The 24,878-nt window shown below is 52.9% G+C and overlaps 2 protein-coding genes across 5 annotated transcripts in view; one reads left to right on the forward strand and one right to left on the reverse strand.

Moving 5' to 3' along the window:
* Positions 1–8,552, forward strand: part of TMCO4 (transmembrane and coiled-coil domains 4) — a 122,552-nt gene extending 114,000 nt beyond the window's left edge. For both annotated transcript variants that reach the window (XM_005544574.4, XM_005544572.4), the window contains exon 15: positions 7,321–8,552. In XM_005544574.4, coding sequence (XP_005544631.3) covers positions 7,321–7,725 — 405 coding nt within the window. In that variant the 3' untranslated portion in view covers positions 7,726–8,552. The remainder of the gene's footprint in view (positions 1–7,320) is intronic.
* Positions 8,553–9,791: 1,239 nt separating this feature from the next.
* HTR6 (5-hydroxytryptamine receptor 6) lies at positions 9,792–24,660 on the reverse strand. 3 transcript variants are annotated; one of them, XR_012425110.1, is made up of 4 exons: positions 23,837–24,660; positions 14,453–14,489; positions 12,023–12,181; positions 9,792–11,833 (listed from the first exon to the last, which is right to left on the reverse strand). XR_012425110.1 is itself a non-coding variant. In XM_005544575.5 (3 exons), the coding sequence occupies exons 1-3, from the start codon at positions 24,548–24,550 to the stop codon at positions 11,384–11,386; spliced, it is 1,323 nt and encodes a 440-aa protein (XP_005544632.3). In that variant the 5' UTR covers positions 24,551–24,660; the 3' UTR covers positions 9,792–11,383. The 3 variants fall into 3 exon arrangements, 2 of the variants coding, with proteins under 2 accessions (XP_005544632.3, XP_065384872.1); XM_005544575.5 differs by lacking the exon at positions 14,453–14,489; XM_065528800.2 differs by lacking the exon at positions 14,453–14,489 and having other exon boundaries at positions 23,828–24,660.
* Between the last annotated feature and the right edge of the window lie 218 nt (positions 24,661–24,878).

Raw genomic sequence — 24,878 nt, forward strand, 5'->3', positions numbered from 1 at the left:
CCAGGTTGGAAGCTGTGCTGCCCACTTCCCTGTGGGAATGAGGTAAGCTGAGTCACAAGGCCAGCAAACCACAGTGACAAGAATTTTCTCTCGGCCCCTTTGCCACACTTGTAGCAGGAGCACCCCGTATACTCAGTCTGCCACACTCAGCCCCTTGCAGGAGGAAGCACATGAACGAGCAAGTATAGGGTCTGGCTGACCACTCCAAACGCGACACAGGAGCAAGCTCCATGCAGGGCCTGTGGCCAGACCAGGCGTGTTGCCTCGAGTGGAACATGGCAGCACCCAGGCAGGGGTACCCATGACCCCGAAGCCCCAGAGGGGGCGTTAGTGTGCTAATTAGCTGTTTTAGTTCCGCCATCGACAGCCCAATGGACGGTGGCGTGTTCACAGCTCAGCGTGGCGTGTTCACAGCTCAGCTGGCCCCTGGCCGCATTGCGTGGGGCAGCTGCCCTCCACTGGTGAGGGCAAAAGGCCAGTGTGACGGCCTTTCTGGGTACCCGCGCTTGGTGGATCCCAAGCTCTTGTCCAGCGTCCAAGAAGAATGAGGATACGCTGACAATTGAAGAGTGAGCAAGATGGGGAGTGTTATTGAGTGATGAAACAGCTTTCCACAGACAGGGGATGTGGGGGTGGTTCCCCTACCCAAAGGCAGGAAAGCCCCCACAGTGTGGCTGAATCCAGGGCTTTTATGTGCTCAGAATAGGGAAAGGGTGGGCAAACAGGAACAGAAGTTCTCACTCTGGGTCATGGGTTTCATCTGGGACCAGCAGTCCAGTCTTTCAGCCTTCAGGCGGTTTTTTTGGTTTGAAAGTGGGGTTTCACCGGGGACCCGCCCTTATCTGCCTAGGCATTTGGCTGCCTCCTGTCACTATCAACAGGACTCAGAGATGATGCCTCCTGACCCGTGTCCAGGGCTCTCTGTCCTATTCAAGGTGGCTGCACCCTGAATGGGGTGAAGGGGAGCAGGGACTTTGTGCCTCAGCACCCCAGGAGTCTCCCTTTGCTAGAAGAATCAGAGATAAAAAGCACCTGCTGAAGAAAGTAGCTTTTAATGCTGCAAAGCCCTCACAAGATCTGATTTCTCCTGGGAATGGGATATGGTAGGAAGAGCACAGCCTTTGGCACCAGAGAGGCCTGGCTCTGCCACTGGTTTACTGGCTGTGTGACCTTGGGCCAGTTACTTAACCTCTCTGTGTCTCAGTGTCCTCATCTAGGAAATGGTGGAAATGCCTAACTTCCAGGGCAGCGCACGTAAGATGCTTGGCGCATAGTAGACCCTCCTTTAATCCTAGTCCCTCCTGGCCTGCCCCTCCCACCACCCCGGGTTTGTTTGCCTCTGGGACCAGCAGCTTTGGAGACTCCACTCCTTCCTCAGACTGTCTTCGTGGCAGCTTCCCAGTTCCTGCCTAATAATAGCTCTTTATCACATTAGGAACACATCACAAAAAACAGTGCTTTCCTCTTCTGGGTAATTAGAGGTAATTAGCACTGCCTTTGTGCTGGCCTCCTGTTTTCCTTGAAAACCAGAGAGGTTTCATTACTGCTGTCGGGGAAAGTGCTGGCCGCCCTCTGCTCCCAACAGAGATCCACAGGACCTGTCTTCTCCCTGCTGGACCAAACACACAGCAGGGCCCTTTGTGATCACCCACTGGGCTGGCCCTGTTGCAGGCAGGGCGTATCTCTGGGGCTGCCCTCCTGCCCCTCAGTCAGTCCTCACAGGGACTGCGTTACAGTGGGTGGGGGATTTGCCACCCCAGGGACCAACTCCTGAGGCTTCTGGAGTGCAGAGAGCTGGCCCACGACAAGACTATTCATGTCCCAGAGGAAATGCCGGGTGGCCTAGAACTTAGCAAAGGCTTGGCACAAAGTAGATATTCGATAATAACCATGTGAGCCAACAGCTCACATGTTTTATGGGGATAAGTCGTCTGATCCTCATAGAGGTCTGCATAGTGGTAGTAACCCATTGTACAGATGTGAAAACAGAGGCTGAAGGCGGTGCCACGGCATGTGAGTGGTAGAGCCGGATGAACCTGGGCTCTTAACCACTGCCTCGGTACTGCCCTCTTTCACGCATCTCTGTAGCTTCTGGTAGTGACCTCTAACCCTGCACCAATAAGCCTGCTACATGTATTATCTTATCAAAACCACACAGCCAGCCCACGTGGTATAAGTCCCTTTATTAGCCTCATTTTATACATGAGGAAATTGAGGTCCAAGAAGCGAAAGAACATGGGCTTGGAAGGAGTCACTGGGGGAGGCAGAGGTGGGTGATGGCAGCCTCTGTTTGGGTAAGTTGGGGTGTCTTTTGAGGTAGGAAACAGGAAGGGCTGGGCCCCATTTGTACCTGCGGGGATCTGGTCACCCCCGAGCCGCCACGATGCACGGGGCTGGCTGTGGGGCACAGAGGTGAGGGAGAGGTGGTCTCTGCTTCCCTGCGCTCAGTTTATCAGGGAACGCAGCCTCATGAAAATGTGATGATGACGGGTGATGAGTGCCGTCACAGGGTGTTCACAGAGGCCCCTGCCAGCACGGGAAGCCACGGAAGGCTTCTGCACGCCAGTCACATTCAGCATGTATCCAGGCGGCTGGCAGATTCAATCAAGAGAGCCTGGGAGATGGTCAGGGGCTGAATCTTCACACAGTATCGGCCACGCCAGAACTTTCTGGTGCTGAGAAGAGACCCTTTCCCGACCCGCCTCACCCCTCTTCTCTCATCTCTCCAGCTAACTGTAAAACCAGAGCTCTGCCCAGCAACTGCTCCCCTGGGTCTTTGCAGAGGGGTGGCTCAGGGACTAGGGTTGCCTGAGACCTGGACCAACTTGTAGTCAAGGAGGGCCAGAGCTGTGTGTTCTAGGACAGCACTCAGTGGAATTTCCATCTGGTATCAGCTGCAGCCAGTGGGTACGAACACCTCCCTTCCTGGCCTGTTTCTACCCAGCACTGGCACCAGCGCTCTACAACATTACAAAGGTATAGGGAGGCAGTTCTTGTTTGTCCTTAGGAGGCAGTTATCACTTGTCCCTGTGGGTGTGAAGTTGCTGCTGGCTGGAATTCAGACGTGATGGCTGGAGCTTGAGCAGCCATCTTGGGCTCCCAAATGGATGAGCCCAGCTAACTCCCTACTCTCCATCTCCCACTTCTAGGAAACTAAGGTAAGGGAACTCATATTTACAGAGTACCTCCTGGGGTACCAGGCACTGTGCTTCATGGTTTGTGTTATTTCTTCCAGCAACTCCTTTAGGTAGGTATCACGACCTCAAATTGCATAATGTCTCTTTAAAAGTGTTTGGGACAGGGCATGGTGGCTCATGCCTATAGTCCCAGCAATTCAGGAGGCTGAAGCAGGAGGATGGATCTCTTGAGCCCAGGAGTTTGAGACCAGCCTGGACAACATAAGAAGTCCCCATCTCTACATTTAAAATTTAAAAAGCCAGGTGCGGTGGCTCACACCGGTAATCCCAGCACTTTGGGAGGCCAAGGAGGGCAGATCACCTGAGGTTGGGAGTCCAAGACCAGCCTGGCCAACATGGTGAAATGCCGTCTTTACTAAAACTACAAAAATTAGCCAGGCATGGTGGTGTACATCTGTAATCCCAGCTACTTGGGAGGCTGAGGCACGCAAATAGCTTGAACCTGGGAGGCAGAGGTTGCAGTGAGCCAAGATCGTGGCACTGCACTCCAGCCTGGGCAACACAGCAAGACTCCGTCTCAAAAAAAAAAAAAAAAAAAGAAAAGAAAAGAAAAAAAAATTTTTTAAAGGAAAACTGTTTTGGATCATATAGGAACATAATATCAAAAGCTAGCATTCTCTGAGTTCCCATGAAGTGCTAGGCCCTTCAACTCCTTACAGCAATCGTTCAAGGTCATGACTCTCATTTTACAGATAAGGAAGCTGTGGTTCAGGAAATTGTGAGGACTGGCCCAGTTACTAGTAAGAGACAGAGCCAAGGCTGGCACCCCGGCTTCTCAGAGAGTCCAAACTTAGGTTCCTTCTCAGGCCCTGCAGCCACTAAATATGCGTCCTGCTGCAGAGGGGCACTGGGTCTGTCTTGACAACCACCCTGAGCCCAGGGCCCTGAAAGCCACTTAGATGTGTGGATACACGTGTGTGTATTTTCCCTGGAATCTGTTTAAAAGCATTCGTGAGGAAAAGAACGAGAGGTAGGCAGATTCTAGTGGTGAGAAAATAACAAAACTGTACAGGGAATTGTCTTTTTGTGTTTTTGAAAAATCATTTGAATAACACAGTGTGATTTGTGATTCAAACGGAAATGCAGACGTTACCAGCAGTGCCTTTATGCTGTTTTCTGAGATTCTCAGTAACAGCCTCCCTAGTGTTTTTCCTGTCCTTGTTTTTTAAAAGAAAGCCTTCCCCTTCAGCCTTAAAGGAAAGTCCGGTCTCGTGCGCATCTTTGGCACTAAAGCAGGTCTCCTCGACTGACTGGGGAGAACGCAAGGCTCCATCTCAGGGGGCAGATCCAGACTGAGCAGCTTCTGCAGGCAGCATCTCAGGCTCAGCACCAGACTTTGCTGTCCATGCGCTGTGTGTCATTAAACAAACCGCCACCCCTCTCTGGGCCTTGCTGTCCTTCTCTGTAAACTGAGGATGATTTTTAACCTTCCTTCCTTCCCCAGCTGATTTTCTCTGAAGAGAACAGGATTTAGAAACAGGCCTGGATGGCCAGGCGCCGTGGCTCACGCCCGTATTCCCAGCACTTTGGGAGGCCAAGGCGGGCGGATCATGAGGTCAGGAGATCGAGACCATCCTGACTAACACAGTGAAACCCTGTCTCTACTAAAAGTACAAAAGAATTAGCTGGGCATGGGGGCGGGCACCTGTAGTCCCAGCTACTCGGGAGGCTGAGACAGGAGAATGGCGTGAACCTAGGAGGCAGAGCTTGCAGTGAGCTGAGATCGCACCATTGCACTCCAGCCTGGGGGACAAGCGAGACTTCGTCTCAAAAAAAAAAAAAAAGAAAAGAAAAGAAAAGAAAAAGGAAATAAAAGAAGGAAAGAGGCCTGGATTCAAATCCCAGACCTGCCACATTCTAGCTGTGTGACCTTGGGTAAGTCACTTTACCTCCCTGTGGCTCAATTTCATCTACAGTGAGCTGCCCACACCTAGCAAAGGAGTATATCCAGTAAGCTTATTTGCTGCAATGTATTAAGGACCTACTATGTGTCAGGCATTGTCCGTTATTACAGCTAGGCATCAGGCATTTCAATCACACGCCTACTTGACACTCACCAACACATCCCAACACAAAAATGGGATGGACATATGACTCTGACGAAGCGGGTGGCCATTTCTGAGTTCTTGGCCTATGTCTTAGTTCAGATGCTGGCCCATATAACAGAGGCCCTGCTAATGTTTTGTGGTGTTTGTTTGTTTGTTTGTTTGTTTCTGGAGACAGGATCTTGCTCTGTCGTCCAAACTGGAGTGCAGCGGCACAGTCAGGGCTCACTGCAGCCTCCACCTCCCAGGCTCAAGCGATCCTCCCACCCCAGCCTACCTAGTCACTAGAATTACAGGCACATGCCACCACGCCCAGCTAATTTTTGTATTTTTCTGTAGAGACAGGGTTTCCCCATCTTGCCCAGGCTGGTCTCAAACTCCTGGGCTCAGGTGATTCTCCCACCTTGGCCTCACAAAGTGGGGATTATAGGGGTGAGCCCCCGTGCCTGGCCTAATTGTCTTAAATACACAAGGGTTGATTCCGTCACATAAAAGAAATCAGAATAGGCCAGTTAGGGCTGATGTGCCACTCCACAGTCTTTAGGGACCAGATTTCCCTCATGCTGCTTGTTCTGCCTTCCTTTGTGGGCTGACTCATGGCCCAGGATGGCTGCTCAAGCTCTGGCCACCTCGTCTGAATTCCAGCCAGCAGGAAAGAGGACATGAGGGAAGAAGAGCACTCCTCCTCTTAAAGAGAATTCCAAGGAACACCACATCACGCTATTGCTTCAACTCATGGGCCAAAACTAGTCACAGTGCTATTCTTAGCTTCAAGGAAGCCTGGGGAGTGTGCCCAGCTATAAATTTGAGTCCTTGTGACTAAAGAAACGGGAGAGTGAGTTGTAGCCAGCACCTTGCAGTCTATTCTGTAGCTTTCTTTCCAATTTGGGGACTTTTCCAGGGAAAATCCTCACAGCCAACCTCTGGTGAAACTATCCTGTGTTCCCCTTTTTACAGCGGAGGAAATTGAGAGCCAGAGGGGTACAGGGGCCTGACCAAGGTGTCACAGCTAGTGAGCAGCAGAGCCCTTCTGGGGTAGCCTAGAGCTGTAGGCATCGGCTGGGCACAGTGGCTCAGGCCTGTAATCCCAGCACTTTGGGAGGCTGAGGCAGCAGGATTTCTTGAGGCCAAGAGTTCAAGACCTGGGCAACATAGGAGACCCCATCTCTACAAAACATTTACAAATTAGCCAGGCATGGTAGCATGCATGTGTAATCCCAGCTACTCAGGAGGCTGAGGTGGGAGGATCACTAGAGCCCAGGAGGTCAAGGCTGTAGTGAGCTATGGTTGTACCACTGCACTCCAGCCTGGAGGAGAGAACCCATCTCTCTCTCTCTCTCTCTCTCTCTCTCTCTCTCTCTCTCTCTCTGACTCTCTCTTTCTCTTCATTTTTCTTTTTTCTCATGCTATTTTGACAAAAAGCCCATCCCTAAAAAAAAAAAAAAAAAAAAAAAAAAAAACCTGCCGGGCACAGTGACTCAGGCCTGTAATCCCAACACTTTGGGAGGCTAAGGCCGGTGGATCACTTGAGGCCAGGAGTTCGAGACCAGCCTGGCCAACATGGCAAAACCCTTTCTCTACTAAAGATACAAAAAATTACTGGCATGGTGGCACACGCCTATAATCCCAGCTACTCAGGAGGCTGAGGCAGGAAGATCGCTTGAACCCAGGAGGTGTAGGTTGCAGTGAGCCAAGATTGCGCCACGGTACTCCAGCCTGGGCAACAGAGCAAGACCCTGTCTCAAAAAAAAAAAAAAAAAAAAAGCTTCAAGCAAAGAATGAGAGCTTCTACACCACCTTTCTGTTTATCAGGAGATTCCTTCCTGCCCCCAAAGGATCCAGATTTTTTAGAGAAACATCCTTCATCTTTATTTAATAAATTCTAAAACAGCAGTGAACATAGAGCCTTCCCACCCACTCTGGATTTGAGAGCCACTGAGGAATGGAGTCATGGGTTTGGTGACTGGTTGGCTGTGGATGCTCAGGGCAACGCTGAGACCCAGAAGTTTGGCTGGAGGTCCCTGGGGAGGGCTGGGCTCCACACACCCACCATGATGCTCACTCACTGTCTCCTGCAGGTCAGCGGCCACCTGGACTATGCCAAGCAGATGGACGCCATCCTGAAGGCTGTGGGCATCCGTACCAAGCCAGGCTGGGACGAGAAGGGGCTCTTGCTGGCCCCAGGCTGCCTGCCCCCCGAGGAGCCTCGCCAGGCAGCAGCTGCTGCCTCATCAGGAGATATTCCCCACCACGTTGGGCAAACCCAGGGTCCCACATCCAGAGACACCTCCAAATTGGCCATGTCCACAGACCCCAGCCAAGCCCAGGTGCAGGCAGGGCTGGACCAATCTGAAGGGGCCTCCCTTCCTGCTGCTGCCAGCCCTGAAAGCACCCCCATCTGCAGCCATGGCACGGACCCCAACCCACTGGGCTGCCCCGATTGTGCCTGCAAGACCCAGGGCCCCAGCCCAGGGCTGGACTGACCACAGCAGGGGACCTGAGCCGTCCTTCCCAATCTCTGTATGCAGCTCGCTCTCATACCCTCGGGTTCCTCCCAGGAGCTCTGGGGGTGCGGAATTTCCATCGGTCTCTTTCCTAAACTGAAGGAATTAGGACTGAAAGGGAAAGGAAATGGAAGGAAGGAGAATTTGGAAGAGAGAACACACCCACCCTGGGGAAGCTGCCTATCCCCAGGGAAACCCCACCAGGGAGCAGCCGTCCCCTCATCAGAGACCTGCAGAGTCAACCAAGCACGGGTTAGAGCCCCAGAACTGGAAGCCAGCTGTGGGCTTTCTGTGCTTCCTCTCATAGCTTTGGAGTCTGGCTGCCCATCAGGAGGTCCCGGGGGCTCTCTGGGACCTGAGGCTCCCACACCACCTCTCCCCTGGCCTCAGTAAAACCAGGTGTATGCCTGCTCTTCCATCCACACTCCAGGGCTGCCCACCAGCTGACAGCCACCATCAACTGGCAGTAACCGAGCAGGCGCAGGTACAAAGAGGGCAGCTCACTCCTGCTCTTAGGAGATCCAATCAGATCTGCCCTGTACAGCCATGCAGGCTGTGCACTGCACAACTCCAGGGACATTAGTCACACAGATGCAATGTGAGTGTGCTCCCCCATCACGCAACATCTGGACATAACTAACAGAGCATGGTGAATACGTGCTGAATTGCTTTCGGTAAGGCTGTGAGCTAGGCCTGGGGACAAGAATGAATTTTACATGGAAAGAATTTCCTGTAGCAGGAACAGAGAGGATAACAACAGCAATAAATAACAATAAGAAGCTACCACTTCTTGAGCATGTACCACATACCAAGTGGTTGCCTGGGATGTGTCAGTTGCCCTTCACAGCAATCCTATGAGGTAGGGACTATTATTATCTTCATTTGATATTTGGGGAAACTGAGGCTCAGAGAGATCAGGTAACCTGCTGAAGGCCGAACAGCTGGTTAGTGATGGAGCCAAGTTCCAGGCCCCTGTATGTCAGACTCCAGTGCCCAAGCCCCAAGCCACTGGGTCTGCATCCGTGAGAGCCTTCCTCTTTGTTCCTCCCACAGTACCTGAATGACAGGGCCAGAGATAATGCACTCCCGTTGTGCAGATGGGGAAATCAAGGCCCAGGCAGAGGAAGAATTGACAAGCTCTGGGGGAGGTGGGAGGAGGGCAGCAGAAATTAAGTTGTAGAACATAGGAGCCAGATCACTGCTCAAGTGCATGTGTATTCATTTGTATTCATTTGTTCATTCAGCACACATTTATGGCTCACGCCTGTAATCTCAGCACTTTAGGAGGCCAAAGTAGGAGGATTGCTTGAGGCCAGGAGTTGGAGATCAGTCTGGGCAACATAGCGAGACCTGGTATTGACAAAAAATTAAAATAAAAAAATTAGCCACTGCCAACTACTCAGGAGGCTGAGGCGGGAGGATTGCCTCAGCCCGGGAGTTTGAGGCTGCAGCGAGCTATGATTGTGCCACAGCCTGGGTGAAAGAGTGAGACTCCGACTCTTTTTTTTTTTTTGAGACGGAGTCTTATCTTGTCACCAGACTAGAGTGCAATGGCGTGATCTCGGCTCACTGCAACCTCCACCTGCCAAGTTCAAGGGTTTCTCCTGCCTCAGCCTCCCGAGTAGCTGGGATTAAGGCACCTGCCACCACACCCGGCTAATTTTTTGTATTTTTAGTAGAGATGGGGTTTCACCATGTTGACCAGGCTGGTCTCCAACTCTTGACCTCAGATGATCCACCCACCTCAGCCTCCCAAAGTGCTGAGATTACAGGCATGAGCCACCGTGCCAACTCCAACTCTTAAAACACAAAATTTAAAAACAAATATTTATGCAACTCTTGTTGCTTTTAAACTAAACTACCCGTGTCACACATGGGAAATGGAGGCTCTGAAAGGGGAAAGAATTTTGCTGGGGTCCCAAATTAAAGGGGCAGAATCTGGACCAGAACCCAGGACACCTACCCCCAGGCCTCCTCCCACTACACCAGCTGCTTCTCAAGCCCCGAGTGGCCCTTCAGTTGAATCCAGTCCACACGACAGCCACTGCCTTCAGCTAGAGTTTATTGAGAGTCCCCTTGGGCAGGCCTGGGGGATAGAGGAAGCCCCACAAGCACCATGGCCCCTCAATGGCCCGTGGCCGGAGCCAGAGTTGTGTCTCATCAGCACCAAGGAGAGCGCCAGGCCAGGTATGGAGGACTCCCTGGGAGTTTGTGTTGATGGAACTTGGGGGAGGCAGGGCTGAAAAAGGACCTATGGCAGGTAAACCGTGGCGACCAAGAGTTCCCCAGCCCCCTGCCCCCAGAAACCAAGGCCCCTGTGCCAGAGTCCACCTGCCTGCCTCGTGGGCCCCACCCACACCAGGGACAGCTCTTCTTCGACTCTGCTCTGTTGACCCAAGTAGCTACCATTCCCGTTTCTCTCACTGACCCCAGGGAAGGCCAGAGGGAGGTGGGCAAAGGGCTGGGTTTATCCCCATCAGTTGTTCTCTTCTAGGTCCAAGGACCCCCCAGGATCAAGGTAAACCAGTCCTGAGGCTGAAAAAGAAACTGCCACCTGCCCCTTTTGGCTCCAGGAGAGGCAGTGCAGCAGCTTGGGAGCTGGGAGGGTCCCTGAGAGATGGGGTCCCCACCCAGGAGCCAGAACAGGGAGTTGGGGAACCAGAGTCAGGCTGTGGGAGGCCAGGCCGGGGCTGAAGAGGGGGAGGCAAATGGAAAGAGAACAATGGAAAGAAAGAGCCCTTCCTGACACACAGCCAGAGAGGCCAGGGGGCGGGATAGCGGGGGGTCGTAGCAACAGAACGTATCACTTAACTGACCAGGTACTGGGTGCTGGGCCCACATTATCTTAATTCTCAAGACAACCCTGCAAGATCATTTCTCTATCTTACAGATGGGATAACCGAGACTCGGAGAGGTTAACTCGTGTCTGGCCCCAGAGCTCATAGGTGGTAGGGCAGAGGCCCACATGTGTGCCTGCCTGCCTCCCAGGTGCAGCTGCTGCCACATATATACCAGGGTGGGGGGATTGGCAGGTCCAAAAACCCTCCAGCAAATCATTCTCAGGGTTAAAGATCATCTAAGGCAGCACATCTCAGACTGTAACAGGCACGTGATTCACCTGGGATCTTGGTAACATGCAGTTCTGACTCAGCAGGTCTGGGCAGGGGCAGAAATGTGCATTTTGCACAAACGCCCAAAGGTGATGGCAATGCTGATTGTCCATGGACTACACTGTGAGTAGCGAGGGGTTCAGCCCAGCATTAATCCATGCCTGCGGGTGGGGGCATTCCCTGCTGTCCAGCCTGACAGAATGGGCAAAAGCCATGATTGTTTACACCCTAACCTGGACCAAGAGGTCCTTCTCCCCAACATCCGGAGTCCTCCAGCCCATCCTCTGCACACACAAGTTACACTCGACGGTGGAGCATCCTTCAGAACACGGTATCTGAGTCAGCTATGATCCCTGCAGGTAAGAGGCCTGGAGATGGCAGCAGGGGCCGGCTCTGCTCACCCTCCTGGAGCTCAGAGGGCTCCCAGGAGACTTGCAGCCTCCTGGTCTTAGCCAAGAGCTGGCCCAAGGCCTCAGGGTCTGGGTTCTGCTCAGTCCAGCTCCCCACTGGCCAGCCCCAAGCCCGGGTCAGTTCGTGGGGGTGCCAAGTGGATGCAGCCGCAACTTGGGCTCTGCGGGGTCGATGTTGAAGAAGTCGACAGCGGCAGCGGCCCTGGTGGGCAGCGGGGGGTCCCGGGTGGCCTCGCCAGGAAGCAGCAGCTGGGCCGTGAGCTGCAGGCCTGAGGAGCCGCCCGAGCCTGCGTCTGAGTCCGAGTCTGAGTCCGGCGGCAGGGGCAGCGGCAGTACCTGCTGTAGACTAAGGCCGGGCCGGGGGCCGCTGTGAGAGGTGCGCAGTGATGGTGAAGCCAGGCTGGCCTGGCGCTCCCAGGGACAGCGTGGACATGGCAGGAACCTGCCCAGCGCCCGCTTGAAGTCCCGCATGAAGAGTGGGTAGATGATGGGGTTCATGGTGCTGTTACAGTAACCCAGCCACGTGAGGGCATCGAAGAGGCCTGGGGAGATGCAGTCGCACACGGCCTGAGGGGAGGGGATGCGTCATGCCTGGTCCCAGGGCAGGGACCCAGGCCACCCTTCCCAGCATGGATGGAGCAGACACACACACGCACCACGAGAGGCAGCCTGCCCTCCCCTGTCCCCATGCCTGGACTGGGATCCAGGACCTCTCATGCAAGGGCCGGACTCACCTGCCCCCTGCTGTGGCATTACCTGAACTATATTGGCCACAAAGAAGGGCAACCAGGTCACAAAGAACATGCCCAGCAGGATGCCCAGCGTCAGGCTGGCCTTCAGGGCCTTCCTGCTATGCTTCGTAGCTAGACGCCTGCTGTCAGCAGACTCCACCCCTGGGCGTGGGGTCCTGGGCACCTGCGGAAAGGAAGGCCACACGAGTCAGTTGAGAAAGGGCCCCCATCTGACCCTGATCCTAGCCACAGACTGAGCTTCAATCCCGATTCTAGACTGAGCCCTAGTGCCAGGATTAAATTGAGCCCTGTTCCTTGACAGAGTCCCAGCTAGAGTCCTAGACCGAGCCCTGACCCTGACTCCGGGCCAAGCCCTGACATCAGCAATAAACTAAGCCCTGACCTTGGTCCCCAGCTGAAGCCTGACACCTACCATAAAGCCCTACATAACCAAGGTCTCAAACCAAGCCTCAACCGTGGACCTAGACTGAGCCCTGATCCTGATCCCACACTGAGCCCTGACCCTGACCCAGAATTTCATAAGGAGCTCTAGGAAGTGCAGTGAGACAGAAGAATACCTGAAACACAAATCAGATGGTTCAGAACAACCATCCCTGCAAAGACAATATGTGACACAGGCCAACACACACATTACAATGTGCCCAGCACCTTCCAAAGCCTTTAGTGCTACAGAAATCAATTGCAATTGACCGGGCGCAGTGGCTCATGCCTATAATCCCAGCACTTTGGGAGACCGAGGCAGGCAGATCACTTGAGGTCAGGAGTTTGAGACCAGCCTGGCCAACTGGGTGAAACCTTGCCTCTACTAAAAATACAAAAATTAGCCAGGCATGGTGGCAGGCACCTGTAATCCCAGCTACTCAGGAGGCTGAGGCAGGAGAATTGCTTGAACTCGGGAGGCAGAGGTTGCAATGAACCAAGGTCGTATCACTGCACTCCAAGCCTGGGTGACAGAGCGAGACTCCATCACACACACACACACACACACACACACACACACATACACACATATCAATTGCAGTTGAACAGTACTTGAAAAAGAGGACCTATTACTGTCCAGAGCTTGGCAATTGCTTTGTATGTGGATTCTCTTCATATTTGGGAGCAATAGTCTTGCCTGGGCAATTACTCTTGAGCCCCACAAAATAGAAAGGCTTTTTTGAGAATGTGTGCACAAAGCCAATAAGTTTGCAGCTAAATCTCTTGTTAGGTTCCTAAGGATGCTGGTGACCTTGGCATTTTACAACTCAATTATACTGCGAACTGGCAGGCATCTCCATTCTCAAAAGTGGACAGGAAGAGGATGAGGGGGTAGGAAGAAGGAGGAGAAATAAGCTACTTCCCAGCAGCTACTGAAAGGAAGGCATAGGCCCGAGGAGGTTAGAATTTGACTTTGCAAACTGGCCGCCACAGTCCCAATGGGCTCTCTGAGCTGGATGATTCTTCAGCTCAGCAGTGCTCTTCACTTGTTAAACTTCATGTGCCCTTTGAAAAGCTAACAAAATCTACACACACACACACACACACACACAAAACACCTCTCCCCAGAAAATAAAAGACTTATAAATTTTTATACACACACACAGACAAGAAAACAACATTCCACACTTTCAGAAGGTTCAGAGATGACCTTGAAGTCTCTAGGTTTCCACCAGAAACCCCAAGGAGTCCGTGAAAGCTGGGATGTGAAACCCTCCTCTAAAACATGTGTTTTTGTAATCAATGTGGATTTTCATATATTAGATTTACACAAAATGAGGCCCACCTCTATTTACTATTTAACGCCCGTGGGCAGTGGTGTGCACAATTCATCATGAGCTACGCAAAGGGTGTGCGTGCTGTCTGGGAACACATCTGGGCTTTGACAGCCGGGGGTTTTCCTGGCACTGGGATTTGCCCAGTTCCTCAATTGCACGAGAGCCCTGCTTAGTTCTTGAGGCCAGAGGTGGGTCGGATGTGGGGAGATGAGGTCAGAAGGAGGCAGGAGCGGAGCTAGATTCCCAGGCAGCCTTCCACAGATGGAAAGGTGGAGGAGGCAAAGCCAAGATGTGTCAACTCCAGGGAGCACCAAAGTCAACACCCCACCCCATTCTGCTGCGCATGCCCTCTCCTCCAGCCCCTGCTCTTTCTAGGCCTCCAGAGTTGGTGTCTTGTCCATGGTGCTGAAACCCCAACTACATGCGGTCTTTTCATAGGAGCTGGAATTCTAATTCTGAAATGGCAAGGAGGTCGCTGGGGCAGGGAGACGAAGCACATGGTAATCCCCATCCCTCAACATGTTTCTTCACGTGAAAACTGGTTGTACAAATATCAAGGTTATACAAATTCACAACAGAGGCCTTGGTTTCTCCCTTCTGTCTTGGTCTTGTACAGAGGCAAAAGCTGGGCTTTTAAGACAGGTGATCTGGCTTCAAATCATGCCTCTACCACTTACTCGCTCTGTGATCTTGAGAGAGCCTCTGTTTCCACATCTGTAAAATGGGAGAAATGATACTCAGCTTACGACGTCACTGTGAAGCTATGGATAATAAATGCATGCACAGTGTCTGACGTTGAGTAGGTGCTAAATACCTGGTAGCCATGTTGCTGTTTCAGTGCTGCGAGATTGGGGTGATTTTGAGCACTGTTGGGGACCCTGTCCTTCTGCCAGCAGCTCTGGCCTCCCCAAAGCAGCACAGACGCCAAGACAAATGCTCTGACTCACCATGCTGCAGCTCAGATGCTATGGTGAGAGGATGCTCTCCTCCGCCCCCACCCCATCATACACAAGTCTGCTCCAAAGTCATTCCAAGTTAGCGAGGGAGCAAAAGAGGGTTTTACTCTCCTCCCTCCTCTTCTAGTTTTCTCTCCTCCAGAGTGGACTCTATATGGCTTTTGTGACCACACCATGGTCAGCCTGGAGGAAGAGGCTCCTGCTTCCCCAAAAGAATCTCCTAAGACCTGCCACACCTTCAAATTGCTGCCATCAATGGGAATAGACAGCATGGAGAGGGAGGAGACACTGTCTCATCCAGGCATCACTCCGACCCTTAGTGACCTGGGGAGGACAGGGGACAGGAGGCAGCCTTGATCTTATCAGAGCTCTAGGGCATGGGGGAAACTGAGGCACTAGGGGGACTATCTCAGGTCAATCACTGTGAGAAGGAGCTCCAGAGAATGGGGTGAAGATGAACTGAGATTCCCTTTTTAGTCTCCCTGGGAACAAATCCAGATTTTTCTTTCTCCTCTGCTTTCCGGAGAGTTGACTCAAGAACACAGGCAAGAGGAAAGAGAGAAGGAAACTGAGACTCAGAAAGGGTAGAGTGTCCTCTGCCCTTCCCAAGGTCACACTATGCCAGCACAAGGCCTCCTAACAAAACCTGAATGGCCCCAAATCAGCATTAGGATCTCCATTTCTCGAGCACTTACTACACATAGGCATTTGATAGTCATTAGGTTGTTCAGTCTTTATGAGAGATAAGCATTGTCATCCCCATTTTGCAGATAAGACCACTGAGGCTCGGAGAGGCAAAATGACTTGCCAGAAGTCACACAGCAGGTAAGACTTGAGTTGGGGAATCCGTCATTTCTGGCCCCAGGAACTCCACTCTGCCCACTTCACCAAGCTGCTTCCACCTTTGGAGATGGCATCCATGGGCCCAGTCAGGGTGGGGTTACAGAAACCCCACCACTGTCACCAAGAGGTCCTCATGGAGCAGAAGTCAATGGCAGTCACCAGTCCACACCAAGGCATCTGACTGATGCCGGCATCACTCTTCCGGATTCTCTCTCCCCTGTAACCACCCCACAGCCCCTCAGGGCCATGTCCTGTCGTTTGCATCTCCCTTCTGTATCAGTGTCAGAGGGCAGCTGCCTGAAGGACAATCCAGGGCCCTTCCAGCCAGCAATCCCACGTACGGCTTCCAGCCAACACCTACATTCATGTCTGCACGCTTGACATATCCAAGAATGTGTCTCACAGCACTACTCGTGATAGGAAAAAAATTGGAAACAGCCTTAATATCCATCAAAAGAACAGTGGTTTAGACTGGGCACGGTGGCTCATGCCTATAATCCCAGCACTTTGGGAGGCCAAGGTGGGCAGATCACTTGAGATCAGTAGTTCAAGACCAGCCTGCAAGACCTAGAAGGACATATCGTAAATTGATGCATGTCCTTGGGAGTAAAAGGTGATTAGCTGGAATTTGGGGGTCTTTTCCTTCATCCCTATTGTTGAATTTTTAAAGTGTGTTTATGTATTCCTTTATGCAATTAACTTTATTTATTTATTTATTATTTATTTTGAGACAGAGTCTCACTCTTGTTGCCCAGGCTGGAGTGCAATGGCGTGATCTCAGCTCACCACAACCTCTGCCTCCTGGGTTCAAGTGATTCTTCTGCCTCAGCCTCCTGAGAAGCTGGGACTACAGGTGTGCACCACCACGCCCGGCTAATTTTGTACCTTAGTAGAGGTGGGGTTTCTCCATGTTAGTCTCAAACTCCCGACCTCAGGTGATCCGCCCACCTCGGCCTCCCAAAGTGCTGGGATTACAGGCGTGAGCCACCACGCCCAGCCCACAATTAAATTTTTTTACCATCGTCTGATCATACTGTGAGAGTTGTAAGACAGACTCTGGAGCCAGACTGCCTGGTTTCAAATTCTGGCTCTGTTACAACCTAGCAGAGTGACCTTAAGCAAGCTATGCTTCCACTTTCTGTTCTGTAAAATGGCATTATAACAGCATCTGCCTCATAGGATTATAATAAGGATAAAATAAAATAATACACAGAAAGTTAGAACAGTGCCGGCACATGGGAAGCCCCATAGAAGTGTTAGCTATTGTCGTTATTATTGGTCTCTGGCTCAGCTGTTTGATAATGGTGGTGATGGTGCTGGTGACAACAGTGATGTTTTTCCCATCACCACCATTATCAAACAGCTGAGTGGTGAGCTCCCCAGAAACATATATTTTACCAACAACAGGAAAAGAGAGGCACAAACAACTGTTGTTGTTTTAAAGATGGGGTCTTGGCCGGGCGCGGTGGCTCAAGCCTGTAATCCCAGCACTTTGGGAGGCCGAGATGGGCGGATCACAAGGTCAGGAGATCGAGACCATCCTGGCTAACACGGTGAAACCCCGTCTCTACTAAAAAAATACAAAAAACTAGCTGGGCGAGGTGGCGGGCACCTGTAGTCCCAGCTACTCGGGAGGCTGAGGCAGGAGAATGGCATAAACCCGGGAGGCGGAGCTTGCAGTGAGCTGAGATCTGGCCACTGCACTCCAGCCTGGGGGACAGAGCCAGACTCTGTCTCAAAAAAAAAAAAACAACGATGGGGTCTTGCTCTATTGCCTGGGCTGAAATGCAGTGGCATGATCATACCTCACTTCAGCCTCAAACTCCTGGGCTCAAACAATCCTCTCACCTCAGCCTCCTCGAATAGCTGTAACTACAGGCCACCAGGCCTGGTTAATTTTTTACATATATTTTTAGAGACAGGAGCTTGCTATATTGCCCAGGCTGGTCTCGAACTCCTGGCTTCAAAGGAGCCTCCTGCCTTGGCCTCCCAAAGTGTTGGGATTACAGTTGTGAGTCACTGCTTAACTGAAATTTGTTGAGCACTTACTATGTGCCTGGTAGTTTGTGTATATTATCTAATTGAATATTCAAACAGCCTTGTGTGATAGATGTCATGACCCCTGGAGCATAAGGAGGTAAAATGCCTTGCCCAAGGTCATCCAGCTATGAGAGAAAACAGGCAGGGCTTGAACCCTGACCAGCTATACCCCCAGACTCCTGCTCCAGCCCTGGCTGCACCAGGCTGCCTGGCTCTGAGCAGCAGCCGAGCCTGCCATGCTCAGCAGTGTCACTCTGCCAGTCTGTCCCTGGCTGCGCCCCCTCCTCCCCCTCACAGATATTTCTGTGATCACAGCCTCCTCCTCTGAGGAGGAAAGACAGAGATGGAAGGGAAGATGGATCACTAAGACAGAATGATGCTTAGTTGGGTGAGGAAGGGTGAAAAAAGGAAGGGGAGGAGGAAAAGCAGGAGAAATTGATGGCAGAGGAGAAGGGGGAGGGGAAGACAGGAGCACACAGAAGGAAGACATGGGAACTGAAGGAGAGAAGGGTGGGTGGGAGTGGGGAGGAAGGTGAGGTGTAGAGATGGGATGAGGTTATGGGCCACAGAGACCCAGAAATCCTGCCAGGAAGAGGAAGAGGCTGGGCCTCTCCTACTGGGCTCTCCCTCAAGCCGATGGCCCATGCTGCATCTCTGAAACTGTCCCTAACACCCTGGACCCTCCACGATCTCCCAAGGATGGCTCAGTGTCACCCACATCCAGGCTCCCACCTTCCACCCTGCTCCCAACGCACACACTCCCCTGCCTTGGCAGCATCTCACTCTGCCCCACGGCTCTTCCTCCATCCCCAGCCCACACTCCCAGCCCCAGTGCTAAGCAGGACCCCTTCCTCCCAGCCCTGAGGTGGTGGGAAGACCTGGTGGAAATGACTAAGCCAACCAGTGGCCTTTTAAAAGCCCGTTTCCATAAATAGACATATGGAGAGGGGATGAAATGCTCAAGGCTGACCAGTTCCCATGTTCTGATCCCAGAGGAACTGGGGCCTTGAGACCTATGCCCAGCTCCTTTCCCTCTGCAGGGAAGCTAGAGACTGGAATGGGGCAGGAAGCTAAGGCTAAGTGGGGCTGGGCATAGGAAAAGGGAAGTGGTCCAAGGCACCCACATCTGATTCATTCTCATCACTTCCTTTAGGTCCAAACATTGAGGGGGCCTCCACCTCCAGGCCAGCTCTGGTGGGAAGAAAGGGGTGGTGACCCAGGAGGGCCAAGCAGAGGCAGCATCCCGGATGCAAGTTCCCAAAATGCCGGCTGTTCACCAGGCAATCGGGAAAATGACCTGCAGGAGGCTTGCTTAGGAGCGGAGTAGATTTGAAAGCAGGAACACAGGCAGAGTTTGGGCTTTCCAGAAAGCAGGGGGATTAGAACATTTCTGGCTTGAGCGGCCCCTGGGTCACTCTGCCTTAGAAGCAAGGCGCTGGCCTGAACAACCCATGAAGACCCCTCCAGCCTTTCACTTTGGGGCTTGGTGTGAGTTCTTTGCTTTCATCTTCAAACATACACAGTGAATAATAGATTTTGAATGTTTGCTGGGGGAGGCACCCCTTCTATATGCTCCATAATCCTCATCGTGATACAGGTTGATGATTAATGTCTGTATCCCTAACTAGAACAGATTTCAAGAGGGCAGGCACTGTCAGTGTCGTTCACCACCATATCCACAGCCCAGAACATCTGCTGCGCAAAGCAGACGTCAATACATGTCACCAAGCAAATGAATTCACACGATAAAAAGCTCAGGATCATGACACTCAAGAAGTAACTCTGAAAGGCATGAGAAAACAGCCAACCACAGGAACAGGGGTGGAATCCCAGACTCCCTGAAGCACTGTGTTCACTGCATTCCTCCCACAAATACATACTGAGCACCCACAATGTGCCAGGTGGCCCTAAGTCCTGGGACCATGGTGGAAAACAGGCCAGGCACGGTGGCTCACGCCTGTAATCCTAGCACTTTGGGAAGCCAAGGTGGGTGGATTGCCTGAGCTCAGGAGTTCAAGACCAGCCTGGGCAACACCATGAAACCCCATCTCTACTAAAATACAAAAAATTAGCCTGGTGTGGCGGTGTGCACCTGTAGTCCCCGCTACTCGGGAGGCTGAGGCAGGAGAGTTGCTTGAACCTGGGGGGCGGAGGTTGCAGTGGGCCGAGATCACGTCACTGCACTCCAGCCTGGGCAACAGAGTGAGACTCCATCTCCAAAAGAAAAGAAAACAGAAAAACAAGTTCCCCACCCTCACAGAGTTTAAATTCTAGAAGAAGGAAATAAACAGTAAATAAACAAAAATGGGTAGGTATAGAACACGTCAGGGGGTAGGAGGTGCTGCTGAGAGAAATAACTAAGGAAATGAGGACTGGAGAGGACCTGGGGAGGGTGGCAGGTGCTACTCTTGAGAGAGGGATTAGGGGAGGCAATTCAACAGAGGCTGGAAGGAAGTGATGGAAATTAGGGGGAGAACAGGGTGGAGACCTGAAGAAAGGGCGCTCCAACAGAAGGAACCGCAAGTGAGGCAGAACGGGCTTGGTGTGTTGAACAAGGAACAGCAAGGATGCCAGTATGACTGAAAGAGAAGAAACAAACGGGATTACAGAAGGAGAGGAGGCCAGACAGGGTCAGAGGGCCAGGTGATGTGAGACACAAGGCCATCAGAGTAGAGGAATGACGCGGCAGGAACTGCGTTGTAAAGGGATCATTGGAGCCACTGTGGAAGGTTGAAAGAGAGCAAGAATGGAATCAGGAAGTCAGGGCCAGGCTCAGTGGCTCACACCTGTAATCCCAGCACTTTGGGAGGCCGAGGCTAGCAGATCACTTGAGGTCAGGAGTTCGAGACCAGCCTGGCCAACATGGTGAAACCCTGTCTCTACTAAAAATACAAAAATTAGTTGGGCGTAGTGGCACATGCTTGTAAGCAGCCTAGGTAGGAAGTCATACAGCCTGTGGGTGGCATTTTCAGTTACGAGACAAGATGAGGTCACTCATGGAGGAAATGTGGAAAAAGGACGAGATGCTCTGAGGACTGAGGCCCAGGGATGCCATGGCTGGGGCGGATCAGGAGGACCCAACAGAGGAGACCAGAAGGCACAGAGAAGAAAAGGGGCAAGGTGTGGGGTCCCCGAGCAAAGCATTTCAAGAGCATCACTGCCCACAGGCAGCACACCAGCACAGTGTGATGGTACCAACCAGATCTGAGCTTAAACCCCACTTACCAACTGTGCAATCTTGGGCAAGTCACCTCTCTCTCTGAGCCTCAGTTTCCCCACCTGTCTAACAGGGGTGCAGGTAGTACTTGACTCATTGCATGTTTGGGTGATTAATAAGCTTAGCTCGGTACCTGGTACACAGTGAGTGCCCACAGATTGTGGGGCTGCAGCTGTTAGCACCTGGGAGACTCCTGCCCAGGTTCCAAGACCACAGACTCAGGTTCGATCCTAGTACCAGCCAGTAAGATTCATGGAAAGAAAATCTGTGTGGTACCGGCACCACTGAAACTAGGAATCCTGATCTCTCCTGCCCCAACCTCACCCAGACCAGCCAACTTCTCACATCCTTAGTCACAAGAGCAGAGCTTCCTGCACTGTGGGAATGGAGATGATTTTAGATGGTAAAGGAACACCCCATAGAATGAGTGAATCACAGAGTGAGCACGTCAGCCCGTTACAGCTCTCTCCCAGCTCTTCCAGGTGCGTCAAGACAAAGTCCCAGGTTGATGCTACCATGCTTGTGATAGCTTCTAGCACGCTACAAAGAGAAAGCAGGCTCTAGGCTCATCACCTCAACCACACCAAGCTGCATTTTAGTGATAGGGCTGGGGCTTCTTCAACTTCACTGAAGTGGTGTTTGTGATCGCCTTCTGTTTATGGCGAGGGATACAGATTTTCCATTTCTAGAGGAGATAACGAAGTTTTCTTTCTAAACAAATTCATAGAAGCAAAAAGATAAAAGAGATGATTTAAAGAAAATGCTAAGAATGCCAGGCACCGGGGCACGCACCTGCAATTCCAGCTACTCAGGAGGCTGAAGCGGGAGCTCGAGGCCAGCCTGGGCAACACAGTGAGACCCTGTGTCTAATAAATAAATAAATAAAATGCTAAATGCATGTGAATTAAGTGGCTTGAGGTGTGGAGGTGGTGGTGGAAGAGGCATTAAGGAAGATATCCTCAGGCAGTTCTTGAATGCCTGAAGCTTGTGAAATGCTCCTTTACAAGAACCCAGGGACTCCTGTAACCCTAGCACTTTGGGAGGCCGAGACAGGAGGATCGCTTGAGCCCAAGAGTTCAGTGAGTTTTGAGCGTGCCAGTGCATTCCAGCTCTCCAGGCTAGAATGAGCCAGGATAAATTCTAGGCTGCAGTGAGCTATAATCACGCCACTGCATTCCAGCCCTCCAGCCTGGGTGATAGAGCAAGACCCTGTCTCTTAAAAAACAACAATAACAACAACAAAAAAACAAGAACCCAGGGTATATGGCCCAGGGCAGCCATCCCATCCCTGAAGAAGCAAATCAGAGTCCCAGGCACCTGCCAAGACTCAAGAATATTCTGCAGGGAGCATGGATGGGGGAAGGAGCAGGGCCGCAGCCAGGACTCCCAGTCCATGTGGGGCCCTGTCCCCACCAGGTGATGGGCAGGGGTAGCTTTGGGCCTCACCACTGGGGTGGGACAGGCAAGCTTGTCTGGGGGACTGCCAAGGAGGGTGTTAGCCTTTCACCCCTCTGCCAAGTCCCCATGTGCCCAGTGACCTCCAAGGCAACCCTCACCCTCCTAGAGCTTTCGCCACCCAAGGCTACACCAAAAGAGCCCAGCTTGGACTTTCCTCAAGACCTGCGACCTAAGTCACTGGGTCTCAGGCCTGGTCGGTCTACACTCCCACCCCCTCCCCGAGGGTGGACAATAGGAGTCAGGTACACTGCGGCCTGGATGGCAAGAGCTGGCACTCACTTACAGACAATGCAAGGCCTTGAGCTAAGAGCACCTAACCCATTCTGAGGCACCGAAATTAGATAGGACCTACTATGCACAGTGGGGATCAAAACTGACCTGAATCAGGAGTTCAAGACCAGCCTGGCCAATATGGTGAAACCCCGTCTCTACTAAAAATACAAAAGTTAGCCTGGCGTGGTGGTGGGTGCCTGTAATCCCAGCTACTCAGGAGGCTGAGGCAGAAGAATAGCTTAAACCCGCAAGGTGGAGGTTTCAGTGAGCCAAGATCGCACCACTGCACTCCAGCCTGGGCGACAGAGTGAAACTCCGTCTCAAAAAAAACAAACAGAAAAACAAAACAAAAAAACTGACCTTGATATGTGTGACCCTCCTGGAGCTTATATTCAAGTCAGGGAGGCAGAATGAACAAGTCATTCTTATGACTTGTTCTTATGGAGAATAACAGGGGAGGGTGGATGGGCCTGCAGATAGGGTAGTCAAAGATGTCCCCTGGGAAGAGGGCAGCCGGGGGAAGAACATTCCAGGCATAGGGAACAGCAAGTGCAAAGACCTGGGCACAGAAGTAAGCCCAGTGCCTTCTAGAAGCATGAGAAAGGCTACAAGGCTGTTGTAGAGTAAGAGAGAGGGAGAGTGGAGGTGACACTGGAGAGGTTGGCAGTGCCGGATCCTGAGGCCAGATCCTGAGACAGGTTTTCTTTATCTGGAGCACAATGGGGAGCCTGAAGTCTGAAGCAGGGGAGCGACATGATCACTTCTTTTTTAATTGCTCCAGCTTCTAGGCAGAAGATGGAGAGTAGTGGGTCTGCAGCAGAAGCAGTGGAGCCAGTAGAAGTCTACGCAGCCTCCCCAGTAAGAAGTGGCAGTGGAGATGGCACCTGTTTAGAGGCAGCACCAATAGGTCTCGCTAATGAATGGCATGAGAGTGAAGGAGAAAAGTATTTCTAAGTTCCTGGCATGTGATGCCGAAATGGTGCCATTTGCCATGATGGGGAAGACCAGGGAGGCAAAGATGGGGAGAGTTGGGCCACCATAAATTCCCTGTTGTACATGGTGCCTGGGAGAAGCCTGCCGCCTATCCTGACGGAGCTATCCTGTGCTGGGTGGGTCAGGCATTGGGTCTGGAGTTCAGAAGAAAGGTGGGTGCTCACAACTGCCACGCAGGGCCATGAGCAAATGTGTGCTAAGTGGGGATGCCCAGGGGGTTCCCAGGGGCTGCTCATTCCTCTGCATCCCACAGCCCAGGTCTCCCTGCATACCCCGGGTACCTGCAGTGTCTCCGAGGCCTGGCTGGCCATGCCGGTGGTGAGGGAGGCCACCTGCACGGCTTGCTTTCGGGCAGCCAGCAGGATCCTGCAGTAGGTGAAGCATATGGCACCGGAGGGCAGGAAGAAGGTGAGGCCCGACGCCACGAGGACGAAGGGCAGGCTGGCCAGCAGGCGGCACTGGCCCGGGACTGGGGGCCGTGCGTGGCCCAGCTCGTGCCAGCCCAGCAGCAGGGGCAGGAAGGAGGCGAGCGCGGCGAGGCTCCAGGCGCCCAGGACTAGCGCCAAGGCACGCGGGGGCGTCATGCGCAGCTTGTAGCGCAGCGGCGAGAGGATGAGCAGGTAGCGGTCCAGGCTGATGAGGCAGAGGTTGAGGATGGAGGCGCTGCAGCACATTACGTCGAAGGCGGTCCAGAGCAGGCAGAGGCCGCGCGCCAGCACCCAGCGCCCGTATAGCGCGTTCAGCATGGCCGGCGGCATCACCACCAGCCCCACCATCAGGTCGGACGTGAAGAGCGACACCAGGAAGAAGTTGGACGTGTTGCGCAGCGCGGGCTGAGTGCAGATGAGCACGATCAGCAGCGAGTTGGCCGCCACCGTCAGCGCGATGACCACGCACAGCGCGGCCGCCACCCAGCCGCTGCCCCCCGGGGCCGACGGCGGCCCCGCCCCCCAGGCCGGGGTGCTATTGGCGGTGGGGCCCGGCTCTGGGACCATGGGGACCGGGGGTGGAGGGTAAGGGCGTGATAGGGTGGTGGGAAGGCAGGTGAGGGCCCCGGCGAAGCGCAGGCTGGACGGGCACCGTCGGCGAGAGCAGACAGCGACTCACCACGCCCCCCGGGGGAGGCGAGTGGGGAGACATGGGCGGGGGCACTGGGTCGCGCTAGGTCAGGGGGCAGCGACCACAAGAGGACGCAGAGTGGCTATTTGGGCGCCCTCGGGAACGGGGCAAGGACACCTGGAGCAAACGGGTTGGAAGTTTGGGGAGGGGCACCCGATGAGCCGAGGCCCCTAAAGGAAGCGGCGGGAAGTCAAGCAGATGTCG

The sequence above is a fragment of the Macaca fascicularis genome, chromosome 1 (genome assembly GCF_037993035.2).
Source record: "Macaca fascicularis isolate 582-1 chromosome 1, T2T-MFA8v1.1".
In the NCBI taxonomy this organism is placed as follows: domain Eukaryota; kingdom Metazoa; phylum Chordata; class Mammalia; order Primates; family Cercopithecidae; genus Macaca; species Macaca fascicularis.

Bases quoted from the DNA above. Each gene is read 5' to 3' on its own strand.
- HTR6 (XM_065528800.2), bottom strand. From the start codon at position 24,550: ATGGTCCCAGAGCCGGGCCCCACCGCCAATAGCACCCCGGCCTGGGGG. The intron at 12,182-23,827 runs GTATGCAGGGAG...TCCTTTCCGCAG, and splicing joins AGACACTGCAGGTACCCGGG to GTGCCCAGGACCCCACGCCC. The intron at 11,834-12,022 runs GTAATGCCACAG...CCCTCCCCTCAG, and splicing joins TTGTGGCCAATATAGTTCAG to GCCGTGTGCGACTGCATCTC.